Here is a 17350-nt window from a genome sequence, read left to right as displayed (position 1 = left end):
CTGAACCTGTAGTCCTTCAGGATACACAGGACATCCCTGAAGCAAGGAGAAAAAGGATATATGCTGAGGGGTGCAAGGTTCGGGACGCCATAGCCACCCACATCTACAGAAACAGGAGGCGTGTTTAATTGTTTTTCCTACTCTGTTGTTGAATAAAGTTTTGTGTTCTTTGTTTAACCTTGTCTTGTGCGGTTTGTGTACTTTGCCAGCAAAAAAACGGGGATTCTCTGGTCCAAAAGCACTTTGACAGCCCTAAATGCTAACTCCCCACTGAAATTGACAAACACAATACGGAAGCGCTGAATGGGGAAAGTTCGGGGAGGCGGGTAGCCAGGAAGTATTGGCGACCCCTGTCAAACCGGAGGATCAATCCACTCATGTTCCAAGGAATAATTTTATTGGTGGGCAGCTTTGATACATTTAAAAAACGGGGTGGTCGATCGGAGCAACGCACGTTCGTTCCCTAACCGTCATTCCGAAGATGCCGAAGCCACGGAAGGGCTCCTTCTGGCAGCGCGCCGAGGCTGAGGCACTTCTGGAGCTGGTGCTACAATCAAAAAGTGTTGGCCGCCTAATGGCCAGCACCCATTGCCACACCAAGGGTGCCTACCTGGTGTTGGCTTCAAAGCTGAGGGAGAGGGGCTATGTCCGGACCTGGGAGCAGGTCCGGACAAAATTCAAGCGCCTTAAGCTGGACTTCCTAAACAGTCTGGAACAGTGGGGGGGGATCCCGCAGCCAAGTGGGAGGACGGTCTTCCACGACCAGATGGTGAAAATATGGGAGAAGGCTGGGAAGCCCCCCCTGGACATGAGGAGGCATATGGGTGAGTGCTGCCCTCGTTGTGTTTTGCCCTTAAACATGCATGGAATGACTAGCTGCCTCTTTCCCCTACTGTCCCCAATGAAATTCGAGAAAGTATTTAGATGCTGTCAACCCCCTCAGACTTAGCCAGCCAGTACTGTAGAACCACTTTGGTTATGCGCTTAGACTCTAACTGTGGTGTGTCCACCAGCTGTGTTTCATCTCTGTTTTGTGTGCTTTTAATTATGATTTGTCTTTTTCTTTGCCCAGCCACACAATCACCATCCAAGCTGGCAACAGCACCTGAGCGTGAGGAGGGGGAGGAAGAGGGACCTTCCACCTCGGGACAGGCTGCAGGTGAGAGTTTTATGTCTGTGAGGGAGACCCATGTGTGTGTACCCACACGGAGCCATATGGGAGCCTGATGTGATGCTTCCTTTTGGAGTGTGATCAAATTCTTTGTTTGATTTCTATAGCTGAAACTGTGGAGGCAAGGCTGCGTGCCATGGAGGCCAGAGTTACTTCCCTGGAGGCTCAAGTGGCGGAGCTGAAAGGGGAGATTGAGCAGCACAGGCAACAGAGGGAGGCGGAAGAGCGTAGGTTATGTTCCCCACTGCCCAACTCTTCTCACACTGTGGCTAAGGCCACTTAAAAGTGTATGCATGTAAACTAAAGAAATTTGAAAATATGTGTGGTACTAATGTGTACTTTTTCTCCCTCCCCACAGTTAAGAAGAAGGAGGACGAAGAGCTCTTCCGGCGCAAAGTTAGGGGGACCGTGGGACGGCTGTGCAGGAGAGTTAGGGCGATGGAAGGGGCTGGGGAGGGGAGCGGTGGGACCTGAGTTTTGTTTCCTGTTTGTGTTTTGGGGTAGGGGTTGGGGGGGGGGGGGCTCCAAGTTTCATTCCCCAATGTTTTTCCCCTGTTAAATGTATACTTTTGTTAAAAAAAATTGGTTTTCCAGGGGGGTGGGGGGTGGTGGTGCTGGTGGGGCTCCAAGTTTCATTCCCTAATGTTTTTCCCCTGTTAAAATGTTTTTTAAAATAAAATGTTATTGCAAATTTTATAACAAGACTCCAGTGTGACTTCTTAAACTCGCACATATTTAACCCCACACCACACTCCTAAAACTCCTTGAACTAACACCCCTCCAACCTCCAACCCACACAGCAGAACCACAATATACACAATCACTAGAGAGGCCGCTTTCAGCCTTGCAGATTCTACAGTAGGGTACACAGAGACAGAGTCAAAAATATAAACTTTATTCAACAAACAACAAAACACAGATAACATGAAATAGAAAAAGTGGGCAAAACTAGGAGGGGGAGTACTTGTCTGCTGGTTTTATTTTTCTCTTTCCGAGAATAGTCCTCCTTCTTGTTTGGGTGGAGGCATTCTGAGAGGGAGTCGGTGGGGTGGGTGCTGGAAGTGGTGGTGTTGGTGTGGGTGGTGGTGGGGGGGCGATTTGTGGAGGGTAGGCCCTTTCCATGACCGCTACAGCCCTCTCCATGAGTCTCCTTATCAGACGCACCTCCTCCACGCCTTCGCGTAGGATTTGGTTTGTCTCTCTAAGGACTGCCCTCAATTTTCTCCCCTCCTGGGCAATGAGTGTGAGCATGGCTTGGTCAGCGGCCGCGGCACGCCGTGACTCCTCATAGCAGTGCTCAAGGAGCCTCTCTCCCACGCTTGTCAAGACGGAGACGCGCCTCAGCCTGCCGCGTTCCCTCGTAAGCCTCTCCTCTGCTGGGAGCGCACCTCTAGGTGGTGGGCTGCCTGGAGCCAGGGGTGGTTCCTCCTCCTCATCTGAAAGAACCTCTGTTGGCAAAAAATGAGAAACAAAACTGTTAGTAACATCCAAAAAGTCAAAACACACCATGGTGGACATGGTGTTCTTTTTTGTCCCCGTGTTTTCCTGCCAAGAATTTAAACAATCCCCGGCGAGCACATGGCTATTGTTTGTTTGCCCATGGTGTGCTTTTACTTTTGCCTACTTGCACAGCAGGACTCTCAACAATTAAAAGGGAGCACATGGTTAGTGCCTAGCGACATTGTCCTGCAGCTATGGCTCGAAAGGAACAGGTCATGCACGCTCACCATCTTGAATCTGTATCCGCCTGCGCCGGGCAGGAGGTCCAAGCACCCTAGGCTGTTCCTCCTCCTGTGTTCCGGGTATGAAATCTGCAAAAAAAGGAAAAAAAACAGATCTAGGACCAAAGGGTGGCAAAGCCAGCTTCAAAGCCTACACCAGCAACGCAGAGGGACTCTCTTCTTTCTCTTAGCAGTGCTGCTGCCCTGCACAAACAGAAAAGCACAAAGCAGTTAAAACAGCCCCCCCCCCTATTTTTACTAATACCTACCAATGTTAGTTGATGCCCCCGAATCACTATCCACGTCAGGTGCTGCTGGAGACTCTAGGGGCCCCGTCCCTGGCAACTGTGTCTCTGTGGACAAGAGCAGAAAATAGTGAAAAACGAGCAAGCATACACCATGAACCACAAAGCAAGCTCCCAAAGTTGTGAGCCAAAGTACTGCAGAAGGCCTATGGGCGAGGCATGCTGCAAATATTTTGGGGCTGTTGGTTAAACATGACCGTTTCAAATACTAACCACATCAAGCACTCCACAGCCAACCATCTTAATAAATCTTTTAAAAATTAAAATTAAATTATAAAATTAAAACCGTTTCAAATAGTAACCACAGCAAGCACTCCACAGCCTACCTTCTTTTAAAATCTTTTAAAAATTAAATTATAAAATTATAAAATTAAAACCGTTTCAAATAGTAACCACAGCAAGCTCTCCACAGCCTACCGTATTATGCGTTGCAACGAACACACGAGAAAACGATGCCCAAACGTCAGAACACACATTTGCTTAAAAGGAAATATAAAATAAAAAGAAAATCACTTACCGGAGGCAAGGGGCGTTTGCTCAGGAGCCTCCTCTGGCTCCCCAGGAACGATGGCGATCAGGTCCAGCGTTACCGATTCCGCGGCTCGTTGCTGGACGGGGGGTGGAGGGCGAAAGCTGGAGGAGGTTCCCTCGCCGGGATCCTCCTCAGCGGGTGGTTCCTCGACCGGGGCAGCCGGCTTCCGAACCACCTTAAGGCTCCGGCCGACGCGCTTCGGCCTGCCGGATCCTTCCCCGTCCCCGTACAGCTGGCGCTGCTCCTCGAAGTAGGGGCAGGTCACCTTTTCGTTGCCGGAACCCTTGTTATGGTTCACGGCTCTCATGTACTCTGCCCTCATTGTCTTCGTCTTCGACCGGCATTCAAGGCCGGTCCTGTTGTGGCCCAGGGCGCGCATCTTAATAGCCACTTGTTCAAAAACCTCCCTATTCCTGTGGGAGGACTGGAACGCGTCCTGGATTTTCTCCTCCGAGAAAATCCCGATCAGGTCCCTGATCTCCGCGTCCCTCCAAGTTGGGCCACGGCCGGTTGCAGGGACGGACGAGGCTTGAGAAGACGATTCCATGTTGCTTTTGCTAGTAGCTGAGCAAAATGGTGGTGGGAGGTGCAGGGTGCAACGGATCATATACCTTCCCGCACACAAAGACAAAGGGACTAGCCGGCTCCTGATTGGTGGAGGGCAGCAGGGGACACGCACATTGGCCACATCAGGTCACATGTCACGTTCAAAACTCCTCGCGCGGGAACAGGATCTGCTCCTAATGGCCAGATTGGCGCCCTTGTTGTTTGACTTAACGCATGCGCGTATTCGTTTACACGCGAGAAGAGCAGTTTGAACATGCAGCGGGAGCCATTTTAGGAAAATGTCCGCCATTACACAAACGCATGCCGGTGTTCAACCGAGAGCAAGTGCGGCAGTACTCGGCAGTTCCCCAATAATATTCACCAGCCACAGCATAAATCAACCAAACATGACATGTAACTGGCGTACGTTCGTTGGCACGCTCAGAGGAATGTTTTTTAAAATGAACGGGGGACGGCGACTCCGCTTGCCGGATGTCTAGCCGCCAATGGAAGGGGTTGTCCGCACCCAAGCACAAGCACGCACCGGGAACCACACAAAGACCCACTACACATAAGCCGCCCCTCATGATATCACCTCGAATCATGTCTATTGAACCCCTGTAAGCTAAGCAGGAGACTGCGAGCGGCGACCGTTCGTTGGCACGCTCAGAGGAAAATTTTTTAAAATGAACGGGGGACGGCAACTCCGCTTGCCGGAGGTCTAGCCGCCAATGGAAGGGGTTGTCCGCACCCAAGCACAAGCACGCACTGGGAACCACACAAAGACCCACTACACATAAGCCGCCCCTCATGAAATCACCACGAATCATGTCTATTGAACCCCTCTAAGCTAAGCAGGAGACTGCGAACGGCGAATGTTCGTTGGCACGCTCAGAGGAAAATTTTTTAAAATGCTCCCTGTACGTTGACTCCGCTAGGACTGGCCGATGGTAGACGGGGTTTTAAGCTTTGGGCAAATTTTGGGAACGTGACGGTGTGTGCCACTGTGCTTGTGAAAAACTCTTGTGGTGTCCGGGCAGAATTTCCGAAAGTGATCGTGCTTGAAAGCCAGTCGCTGTCCCGTTGCCTCGTAGATCCCCGCTCGCTCGGAGAAAAAAAAAATGGCGAACAGTTCGCCGGAAGTTTGGAGGACAGGCTCGGGAGGAGGGACTTTGAAGAACCCGCAACAATGGTAACGCACAGGTCTTTAGCGCTACTGTTGCAGATTGGTTGCAGGAGTGTATCGCTATCCGGAGGGTGAATCCAGTTTTCTGGATTCCCCTAGAAGCGCTACAACGAAGCGCTTTTTGCGGGTCGGTTTCAGGATTGTTGCAGATTGTTTACGACGTCGTGCGTTATGGCAAATTAGTAGCGTTTTCAATCAGCAACCATTGTGCTATTTTTAAGCCGTGGGAAATGCCCCACAGAGTTCATCTTTTTCACCAGTGCAGCAAAACAGAGTGCATACTCTGCATAGATTCCTCTCCAGTCTGGGGCTAGTCATCAAAGGACATTCGTTTTTGGATGTTTCCTCCAGTTAGGAAGTTATCATGCCATAAATCATTTTAATTGAAAGGAATGCTTACAATATACTGTCTGGAGTTATAATGCAATGGCCTTGATTTGGGTCTGCATTCATTCTGAATCAAGAGAGCTGTCTTAATTTTTGGACCAGGCTGTCTCTGGGGATTGATCATGCATATCTAGTTATGCAGAAAACAGACGACAATGGTGTGTCTGTGTGTGTGTGTGTGTGTGTGTGTGTGAGAGAGAGAGAGAGAGAGAGAGAGAGAGAGAGAGAGAGAGAGAGAGAGCAATTAAAGGAAGAGGAAAGAAACTGATGGCTCAGTATTCAGAATTTCATTGTGTGGATCAGGGTTTAAAGAGTTTGAGAAGTAGAAATTTTGTTAAACCTTGTATATTCATGTGAAGTGTAAACAAAATAAAAAAACATGATGATCAAACTGAAAGGCTTGCTAGCAATTTTTTCTCTATACGAAGCCATCAAACTGTGCTGAATTTTCTGCTGTATGGGACTTTCCGCATGGGCTCAACAATGGTGTCGTTTGAAATTTCTGAGCACAACAAAGGAACACAAGACCTAAGCATTGGAACAGAACAAAATACAGGCTGACCTGGTCTCATAATCTTATAAATATATATAATGGGGAAAGTGGGTAGAGGAAGTCAAGAATTTATTTCCTACTGTTGACACAACACGTCTCAAAAGTCAGGTTTTATATTACTTCTGATCCTTCAGTGATCTTTGACAAAACGTAGCAGGACGATTTATAGACATACTAGTAATCAAGCCCGCTGTAATTTAAATACAGCGGGCGCTAGGCCAGGGAGCCCCCGGCAGTCGCGCTCCGCGTGGCTGCCGGGAGCTCCCTGTGCCTGTGGCCTGACGCGGTCTGGCCGCCGGCAAGGAAGCAACTGCGAGCCGCGCTCTGTGCGGCTTGCAATTGCTTCCTTGTCAGCAGGGCGGGAATTGGCCCGGCCGATGGTCTGTCTGGAGGAAGGGGCCAATCAGGCCCCTTCCTCATCACGGACAAAGCCTGCCCTAACTCCTCCCACCAAGCTCTTAGCGGATTATTTAGTCCGCGGCGCCTGTGGCGCCACGGGCGTGTTAAGAATTGTTCTATATTGCCTTCTAGTTAGTAATTATGCTTATTTAGGGTGTTATCCAAGGGTGTTATGCTTACTGACTATGACAGTAATATAAATCCACTAATCTATAAAATTCATGTCAAAGGAGCTTGGAGAGATGGTGCACCATAAACTAAGAGAAAAGCTCGAGATGATGAAAGAAGAAGAGAAAGAGCACCCGTCGGTCTTTGGCTTTAATTTCAGCAGGCCTCCTTGGCAATATGCAAGTTTGGGCAGAAATCAGCAAGCATACCTTTGCCCATTATTTGTGATGGTCTTGCTTTGTGCTCCCATAGTGACATGATCACTATGTGTATGTAGATGGTCTAGTAAGTGAATTGCCTGCAACTGAAGCCTTTAATTCCCCATGCCTAGCATTTTAATTAAACCATTAAAGCTTACAGTTGACCACACACTGCCAAGAAGTCCGGCTTTCAGGAAGAGCATTTCTTGGATTCCTCAGTCTGAAACATTGCTTTTCATGCAAACTCTGATGCTCAAAGTATGAACCAAAAGGAGATATGTGGCTTTTTAGCTTTAATTATTCATTGGATGGGTATTTTTACAGCATTTCAGGCCCATCCTTTTAAATGTTTTAAGGCTTTACAGATGTATGTTAGTTTCTGCTAACTAAGAAACACAACATTATTTACTTACAGAAACCTTTCCAATCTTAATCCTTCTGAAATCTGATTTAGTTGCAAGTAATCCATGTCTGAAAAGCAAAGCATAATGTGCCTAAACCCACCCATCAAATAAAACCTGTACAAACTGTTATCCCACCCCAATTAAGTTCTGTTTAGTTTTAACTCCCTGTGGTGAGGTGGTAGCTTTTCGTTGTTTTAAATCTTAAATTAATATGTATAATTATGATTTAATTTATTGTATGCTTAATTTATGTATTTTAAACATTGATTTTGAAATTGTTGGGATCTGCTCTGAGCCACTAGGGAAGGACAAAATACTAGAATATCAATAATAAAGTATAATAGACTTAAATTCTGGGGTTCAGGGCAACAGGCAGTCTTGACCTTGTAGGAAAAAGAGCAAAGACAGCTTCCGGAGGGTAAACAAATGTCTCTCTAATATCAAACAGAACACACATGTACGAAAATGGGAACCAACTTTCAGAACATTAGACATACCCTGGATCTATAGCATTCTTTTATGTAGTATTCTCTCAAGTCATATTCTTCTATTCTCAGGCCTTCTTTGACTTCATTCTTTGTGAGATATTAATGCTGATAAAGAGCAATCACCCCGAACACAGATCGTTTGCTACTCTATGCCACTCCACTTTTACACGCGCAATCAGGATATCTACAGAGTGGCAAGAGAATGGAAATTTTTCAGCCATTATGTGGTGACCTGAATCCATGTTACTGATTATTTGTTCAGAGCCAGAAGAAATAGCTATTCCTTATACGTTAATGCAGAATTTTAAAGGTGCCATCATGTACATGTACAGTTGCACGTGGGAAACTATACTTTCATATGGCTGAAGCCCCAATAATTAGTGAGGTCCAGCCTAGTTTTATGCTGCATGCATTTATGACTCAAACATGCAAGTCAATGATTATGGGGTCGTGGGTAGCTGTTCTACATTTTTGCACGAGGAGTGCTCAGACTCTAGCACCGCCAATTCATTGTGCTTATGCTTTTAACTTAATGAATACAGACAACGCTTTCTCTCTGGGAAAGGACAGCAACGTTGCCTGGGGGGCATTCCATCCTCGTGAAAAATATGGTGCAATAAAATCAATACTCCTTAAGCAAGCTCAAACCTTTGGGGACATTTCAATCCAGTGTCTCCATTCAATTGTTGGTGCTGGTCTTCATTAAGATTTTAACCATTTGATGCCGGGATTCTTATTTTCCATTGTTATAGTATATTATATTGTTTTATTGCGTCACCCTAGAAAACATCTTGAAAGTATGTGAAGAGAATGCTATAAAATAGCATACTGTCTCAAATAACTCTGTCATTCACTTTGGCTTCAGTTAGTAGGAAGTGATCTGATAGAAAATAGCTTTGAGGGGAGCAAGGCACATGGAGGCTGGTCTCCATCTAAGTCACTCAAGCCACGTGCCTTTTGTTTGTTTGTTTCCAGCAGATGCCCACCTCCTCTCCTGCCCAAATCATGAATCACTCTGCCTAAAAATTCTGGGTTGTTTTTTTAAAACCAAAAAAAGATCTTTCCTGGTATGGCATGGTGAAGAGTATCTTTTTCATGTGTCCATGCTTGGAATGCCAGTCTCCAGATGGGACCTGGGGATCCCCCAGTTTTACAGCTCGTCTGCAGGTGACGGAGATCAATTCCCCAGTAGAAAATGGCTCCTTTGGAGGGTGGACTCCATAGCATTATACTTCATTGGGTCTCCTCCCTACCCCAAATCCCATCCCCTACTAGCTCCATCCCCAAGTATTTCCCAACCCAGAGCTGTTTAGAGTCAGCATGGTATAGTGTTACAGAGTGGCAGACCCTAATCTAGGGTTTGATTACTCACTCCTCAGCATGCAGCCAGATGGGTGACCTTGGCTCATCAGTTTTCTTAGAACTGTTTTTGCAGAGAAGTTCTTTTAGAGCTCTCTCAGCACCACCTACCTCACAGGGTGTCTGTTGTGGGGAGAGGAAAGAAAAGATGTTTGTAAGCCACTTGTAGGACTCCTTCAAGTAGTGAAAAGTGGAGTACAAAAAAAAAACCCTCAGCTTTTCTTATTCAAATGAAAAGACATGTTCCCCTTTGTTCCTTCCCTATCCATTTTCATATTAACTGATTCAGTATCCTCACTGACAGCAACAAAATTGAGATTTTTTTTTTTTATGGGAGAAGGGGAGTCCGGGCACCATCCTAGCTCTGTTGTCCTACATTACAACCATACAAGTGGCAAGTGTCTTTCCCTGCTCTTTCAATTAGCGTCTGAAGTTGCTGAAGTGCACGCTCTTCCCCCAAGCAGGAGGAGACCAATTAGTCTTCCCAGTGTATCTTCCAGCAATTCCTATTACCAAAGGATTCATATACTGCATTATTCTGGAGCAATGCTATGAAATTGCATTTAATTTTTAAAATTTAAAGTGTAGTATTGAAATAATCTTGAGCAGTGCTACACATGCACAAAAGAATAAAAAGGTGGCCAGAGAATTATGACAGTGGCATGACAACAGCATGGATATGTAAGCATATGTAATCTGCATTTGGTGTGAAAGGGAAACCACAGCTAATAATGGTGAAAACCCAGATTACCTTGTGCCATGTGGAATCTGTTATATGTGAAAAATGAGCAACAGCCACAGCAGCAACATGATCCCCCTGGGTCCTGTGACATATGCCAAGGGAAGCGACATGCAGGACACAAAACCAGAGACTGTTCTTACTCCAAGCTTTGCTCTGAGTTTGCAACACCTCTGGTTTTAGCATAAAATGACTGCTTCCATGGAAAGATTGCTAAGGATGTTTGTACATGTTGAACCTAACAGTGGCATGTACACACTTGCAGGGCACAGCCCCCTGACTCTGTTGATGTATAATTTTGATAGCCAGCCTAATTTGGAACACTTAGCAGAAGGGCATTTTTCCAAATTTCCAGCTTCCGCTACAGCTCTGGGTTGGAGAGCTGCTGGAATTCATTAATGTGATGCCAATATTTTATTAGCACAGATCTGAGAAAAATCATTTACCTCCTGCCTCTTCCAAAAGACACTGCCAGTTTGAATAATCCCATGTACGATACCAAATTATTAAGTGTAAGGGACTGATGCATTTGTAAAAAAAAAACATTTCATAGCATAGCTGTTGGAGGGCAGGTTAGAAATGAACCCTTCATGGTATTCTCTTTATCAGTTGCAATTTCTGAAGACTCCCATATAGAGTGAGTTCCAGTTACCCAGTGGAGGCCACCATTGTATGGATCACTGTAGCTAGGTCATCTGGAGCCAGGTAGGGAACAAAGAGACCTGGTGAAACGGATAAAATGCCTGGCAAGCTACGTTTGTGACCTGGGCCTCCCTTTAAAGGGGAGGCATCAAAGCTCACCCCCGAGTTCTTGGCAGAGCACTAGAGTCTCAGTTGTACTCTGTCTAGACAGAGGAGATGTGCTTCCTCTCAGGCCTTTCTTCCCCAGCTACAGGACCTCTGTCTTTGCAGTGTTTAGTTTCACGGCCTCCAGGTATTCATCCAGTGAATCTGGGGGTATATCCAGCTGGTTGCCCATCAACAGATAGAGCTGGATGTCATCAGCGTAATGATGGTATCCCAGCCCATATCTCTGGACCACCTGTGCAAGAGGGTGCATGTGCATGTTAAATAACATCAGGGAGAGATTCACACCCTGTGGCACCCCACATGGAAGAGGACAACAACACAACTGTTCTTCCCCAATGGCTACCCTCTCTCCCCAACCTTGGAGGAAGGAGACCAGCCACTGTAAGGCTGATCCCCATATCCCCACATCAACAAGGCAGTGAACTCAAAGATCATGGTCAATTATGTCAAACACCACTGCTGTGAGATCTAACAACACCAGTAGTGTTAACCCACCTTGCTCCAACTGTACCCAGAGGTCATCTATAAGAGTGACCAGAGCTATTTCCAGCCCATGACCAGGCCAGAAATTGGACCGGAAGGGGTCAAATATCAATGCTTCCTCTAGATATGCTTGCAGTTGATCCGTGCCTGCCTGTTCAACTACCTTACCCAAAACACTAGATGCAAGACCAGATTGTAGTTAAAGGGGTCCCGTGGGTTGAGAGATGGTTTCATCAGCAAGGGCCAAACCACCAGTCTCAGTAGTGGTAAAACCACATTTCTCATAAATTCACCCAACAAAACTTTATTTCTTCTGCCCCTTAATGGTAATATTGCTATTGCTATTCAGATAATAGCTAACAATAAATTGATAATCTTGATTAATATATATCTCCTTCCCAAAGCTACAGGAGAAATAGATGGTCAAAGGGATACATTAGAATGCTACATACTAAATCTGCTATCAAATCAACCTGGTGCAATTTTAATATTTGCTGGTGTCACCTGCAAACCTGATGTATGGACTGTTAAAGCACACAGTTAATTTGCTCTCTCAACTTAGATCTCATATTTCTAAAGAACCCTGTATAAACTATTCAGGGATCAATATGTCAAATGTTGTGACTAATTTAGGCTTACAATTCTAAATAGAGACACCGGCGCCCATGCCACTTTCCCCCCCCCCAGTCCCCAGGCCTCTTTCCCCCCCCCCCCCGGGTCCCCGGCCCGAAAAAGGTTGGGGACCACTGCAGAGGAATGGAGAATTTACTTATTGTTCAAATAAGGGATCAAGCATGATAGATTATTTTTTGAGTTCCAAACACAGTAATGAAAATTTTTATGAACATTTGTTTGCTAGTAATCATTATCCACTTACCTCTAACCATGAGTGGCTGGCATTATACTGTATTTATTGAGTTAAATTCAATATCCACTCACTTCTTTCTTTTTTCTGATATCCATTTCAAGTTCATAAAAAATAAAATTACAGCTGTTATAATTAATACAAAAGTGGAATTCTCAGGTAGCTAGGGATTACCAGAGGATATAGGGGTCCCAAAAAAAAGGCAAAATATTACGTTCTTTATAGTATTGAATTGAAGATGAAACTCAAATACTTTGGCCACCTCATGAGAAGGAAGGACTCCCTGGAGAAGAGCCTAATGCTGGGAGCGATCGAGGGCAAAAGAAGAAGGGGACGACAGAGAATGAGGGGGCTGGATGGAGTCACTGAAGCAGTAGGTGCAAACTTAAATGGACTCCGGGGAATGGTAGAGGACAGGAAGGCCTGGAGGATCATTGTCCATGGGGTCGTGATGGGTCGGACACGACTTCGCACATAACAACAACAACAACAACAACATAGTATTGAATATTCTACTGAAAAGTTAGATAAATTGCTTAGCCTTTTCTCTCCTGCTTTAACAAAGTACTTAGACATTTAGTGTTGAAAAACTGCTGGTTTGCTTTTGACTTTCAGCACTATGACTGTTTATGCACTGGGAACTTCACTGCCCCAATCTCACTCTTCCGCCAGGTTTATGGTTGAGGCCAAGGCTAACATCTATGCCCCCCCCCGGGACCTGGAATTAGGATTGGGGATGGGACCATCAGTATCCCCTCTCCACCTGCTAGTAGGGGGAGGGAGAAGTTGAGCCGATCTTGCTATGTTAGCTTGCTAACTATTAATTGGGGGATTGTAGTTATCGTTAACGGATTTTAATGGATTTTATGGGGTTTTAGAATGTTGTAACCTGCCACGAGCCGCAAGGGAGTGGCGGGCAATAAATCGCATAATAATAATAATAATAATAATAATAATAATAATAATAATAATAATAATAATAATAATAATAATAATAATAATAATAATAATAATAATAATACTTTTTATCTTGCCCATTTTATAGCAATATCAGGGATAGTTTGATTCTCCCTTTGTTGTCACATTATACTAAACTTTTATCTTTATCCTCACATATTAGAGCAACACCTTAGTCAAATTTTAGTTAAGGGGTAAAGTTCCAACCACTTCTCATGTGGTAGCAAAATTTCTTTATATTTCTGCCAGACTAGTGGGAGTGTCTGATGGATAGCAAACTCTAGGTAAATATCACTTGGCTGTGATCACTAGAGTGAACAATTTCATCTCCTGTTTTTGCAGTTAACATTTTATTTTCTTCTCCATATTGTACTCATATTTTTATGGTAAATAATATTACTTTTGGTACTTGTTCTTAATATTAATGTGTAACAATTCTGTGCTAATGCAAGCTGGTGGATTTGAACACTGGTGCAAAGCCCCGTGCCCAGTCAGCCGGCTATTTTCCATCCTGAGTAGCAGTGCTTGGAACAAAAGCAAGCTGGCTACCTTTTCCCTACACCTGCTGTTTTCCAACTCAAACCGCAGCACCCTGGACAAAACCAGGCCAGTTGGCTTGAAGAGGAGGGTAAAGCGCTTCTCTCCAATGACTGAGATGAAAGCTGACTGGAAACTTTGAATTTGGATGGGAACCCCCCCCCCCCCCCCCGGGAAGCCCCTCTCGCCAGTTGACTACTTTCTGTCTCAAGCGGCACAACAGTGATGAAAGCACACTGATGTTGATTCCTTACCAGCGGCGCCACTCCAGACTGCTGCCTGTGTGTTGCTGCAGAGCTGCATACTCCGCAGCTTGCTGTGTCCCCACAGGGGATATATTTCAGCTCTGGATCTTCTCCAGCACTGAAATGCGTATGCCTGGGAAACACAGTGGCAGCAGGAAGGCTCTTCCACATGGGGGTGACAGCGGGGAGTTCCACACAATCCCACTTTCCTGCAAAATAAAGCAAATATGCCCTGGTCTGCCCCGTGGCGCCATGAAGCTCCAGGACATTTTTGCCCCTGCAGGCCTCCGTAGGGTGGGGAGGAGCTGGTCTGGAGGCCCAGCTCTTCCCATCCAGATGAGCATACTGCAGGGCAGGCACCATTGGCACCCCAGTACCAAAAGGGAATGTGGAAGAATCTGCGTTCCCTTAGCACTGGGCTTCTGGGGCCCAATCCGCACCAGGCCCGGGAGGGTGGTGGCCTGGAGGCAACCATCATATGGACACAGGGATTATCCCCGGGTTCATATTGATGTCACCCTGGTCTTTCCTGCCCGTGCAAAATCAGCCTGACTAGCTTAAACAGGGGAAGTATATCTCTTCTATCTAATTCCTGGGAGGAAAGCTGGTTGGTGTCCTAGATGAGTTTTTTCTAAAGTCCACATTAGGGCTGAAGGTTTTGTGGCTTTTCATGTATAAGATGTTTGTCTGTGTGGAATCTCACCCTGCTGACATCAAATTATAATGGAGAGAGGAAAGGGGCGAGTCAAGAAAAAAGAAGATATATTGGCAATCCTCTGTAGATTTACATGCTAATTAAGACTGTTCTTATTTTACCCAGCTTTATTTATAGGCTTAAAATAAGGGTTCCCAACATTCCTCAGTCTGTGGACATAAATGGAATGCTGACAGGAGGCAAGAGACATAACCATGAAATGGCTTTCACAGGTGGTGGAACCAACCACAAGATGGCTTCCATGGAAGGTGGAGCCAATTAAATAATATCAAGGACTGAGGTTATATAGAATTCTTAAAATTGTACTTCAGCATTTCTGACAGAAGCTCTGTTTAATGGGATGTCTTTAAAATTAACATTGTTTAAAAACATATTCTTGCATGCACATTTAATAACTATACCTGAGCTAGCTAAGAAATCTTGCTGTATCTGTCCCCATTTTGCAAGCATCTAATATTCATGCAAAAGGGGAGAGAGGTTGGTCTTTATTGTGATGCTTTAATATTTTGTTTAAATATTATGTTTAAAATTTTTACTCTTCGTAATAGGTTGTAATACATATATTGGTACCCCTGCAAAAATTATTTATGTTCCTATCAAAATCTGACTAGGATCTTTCTTACTGCACACATTACATAAGCAATGAGTTCTGACCAGCCCTTGAGCACCAACCGTCATTGTTAAAAGAAATATTGCAGGCTGAAAATGTCTAAGCTCATGAGAGAATGGCTCATCTAAAGCAAGGAAGCAGCCAGGAAAAGTCCCCCCCCCCACCTTTGCATAAGTGTGTTAGAAGCCAGGAAATGAAGACAGGTAATGCCAGATGTGGAAGCCATTCTGTGCTGGCACTCAGCATCCTGTTGACATTTCAAATGTGCCCACTAGCTGAAAAGGGTTGGGGACCCCTGTTCTAACTATCCAAATTTCCTTTTATGGCTTTAATGCTATCTTTTAAAGGGAAGAACCATTCTTCCACAGCGCATATGAAAATAAAGTGCAGTGAAAAAGGATGAAATGATGTCACTCCAGATATTAATCTCAGCAATGCCAGCCAACCACTGTTTTGAAATCTGTACTATGATCAGTCTGCTATAGTGTCCACAGCCTATTAATGAAAGAGTGAAAAGCATGATGAAACAAAGGTTAAAGTAACAGCCTCAGTTATACATTTATAAGGTTTTATGGGCTAATTTCAGCACTCCGCTGGATGCCAAGTTTGCTGATAATTTTGCAATGCTCAGAAAAATGAGGAAAAAATAGCTCCTTTAAAGAAAGGGGGAAGCCATTCCTTAACGATAGTCACGGAAAAGCAGCTATTCCAGAGAAATGTGCATTAGAGACTCGTCATACACAGACACATGGTCTGATAGAGACTACAGGCCAAATTGACAACAAGGTAATTGAAAGGATCAGTACGTGAACTCTAAACCTAAAATAAGTTGTATTTTTGCTCATCTCTTTAATATCACAGAGAAGCGTTTGTGTTTTTATAGCTGCTGCTAGCCTGAAGATTTTTTAGGATTCTATTTTATGGCACTAAATATTGTTTTAAATTTTAGTATATGTGCTGCCGAAGCGAGCACTCACTAAATATTGTTTTACATTGTTTTTATGTCTATAGTGAGCTCTTATTGTTGGTTAACAGCAATAATTTTAATGTTTGTCATATGATTTTATCGTTGCATTGTTTTTGATTTTTCTGATAAAAAAACTGGAAAATTTGAGGGAGTACTAAAAAATATTCCATGAAATATTTTCTTTTTTTGGAATGTGTAAAAAGCTTCTTAAGGAAATGTTTTTGGTTTTAAATTGCATAAATAAGAACCAACTCTTCTTCTTCTTCTAAATATATCAAATGTCGGTCCTGGCCCCCACCTGGTGGAATGCGCTCCCTGAGGAAATCAGAGCCCTGCCTCAACTCCCACAGTTCCGCAGAGTCCGCAAAAGGGAGCTCCTCCACCAGGCATTCGCTTGAGGCCGATTGACTCGTAACATCTGCTGGCCCCCCCTCAGGCACCCTTCCATGACTGAACAATTTGATCTCCCCAGTGTTGTTGTTATTTACGTTGTGTTGTAATTGTTACCAATAGATTGTTGTGTTGTTCTATTGAAAATTGTAGATTGTTATAATATTCCATGTAAATTTATGCAATGTTCTATGTAAACTGCCCAGAGCCATAAGTATGGGTGGTATAAACATCCAAACAAACAAACAAACAAACAAGAGAGTAAATGCTACATGTATTTCATCCCCCCCTCAATTTTTTGGGATTTTTTTCAACTCTCTCCCCCAACCCCGTTTTGTGCCATGGGGTCTCCAAATACAGTCTCGAAGCAATGAAGAACTGAATTGTTTTCAATTTTTAGTTTTTATTGTATGCTATATTTATACATGAGCCTCTTGTGGCGCAGAGTGGTAAGGCAGCAACATGCTGTCTGAAGCTGTCTGTCCATGAGTCTGGGAGTTTGATCCCAGCAGCCGGATCAAGGTAGACTCAGCCTTCCATCCTTCCAAGGTCGGTAAAATGAGTACCCAGCTTGCTGGGGGGTAAAACAGTAATGACTGGGGAAGGCACTAGC

General features: G+C 44.7%; 2 protein-coding genes across 2 annotated transcripts in view; both read right to left on the bottom strand.

Moving 5' to 3' along the window:
• The window catches only part of CACNG4 (calcium voltage-gated channel auxiliary subunit gamma 4), a 72074-nt gene that overhangs the window by 33483 nt on the left and 21241 nt on the right, over positions 1-17350 (bottom strand). The gene's annotated exons all lie outside the window — the stretch shown is intronic.
• Positions 1695-15448, bottom strand: LOC143833790 (uncharacterized). The gene is made up of 5 exons (XM_077330017.1): positions 15443-15448; positions 11057-11200; positions 3162-3405; positions 2899-2982; positions 1695-2619 (listed from the first exon to the last, which is right to left on the bottom strand). The coding sequence occupies exons 1-5, from the start codon at positions 15446-15448 to the stop codon at positions 2120-2122; spliced, it is 978 nt and encodes a 325-aa protein (XP_077186132.1). The 3' UTR covers positions 1695-2119.

This window comes from Paroedura picta, chromosome 3 (genome assembly GCF_049243985.1).
Source record: "Paroedura picta isolate Pp20150507F chromosome 3, Ppicta_v3.0, whole genome shotgun sequence".
NCBI classification, from domain to species: Eukaryota; Metazoa; Chordata; class Lepidosauria; order Squamata; family Gekkonidae; genus Paroedura; species Paroedura picta.
This window is presented reverse-complemented; position numbering and strand designations above follow the sequence as displayed.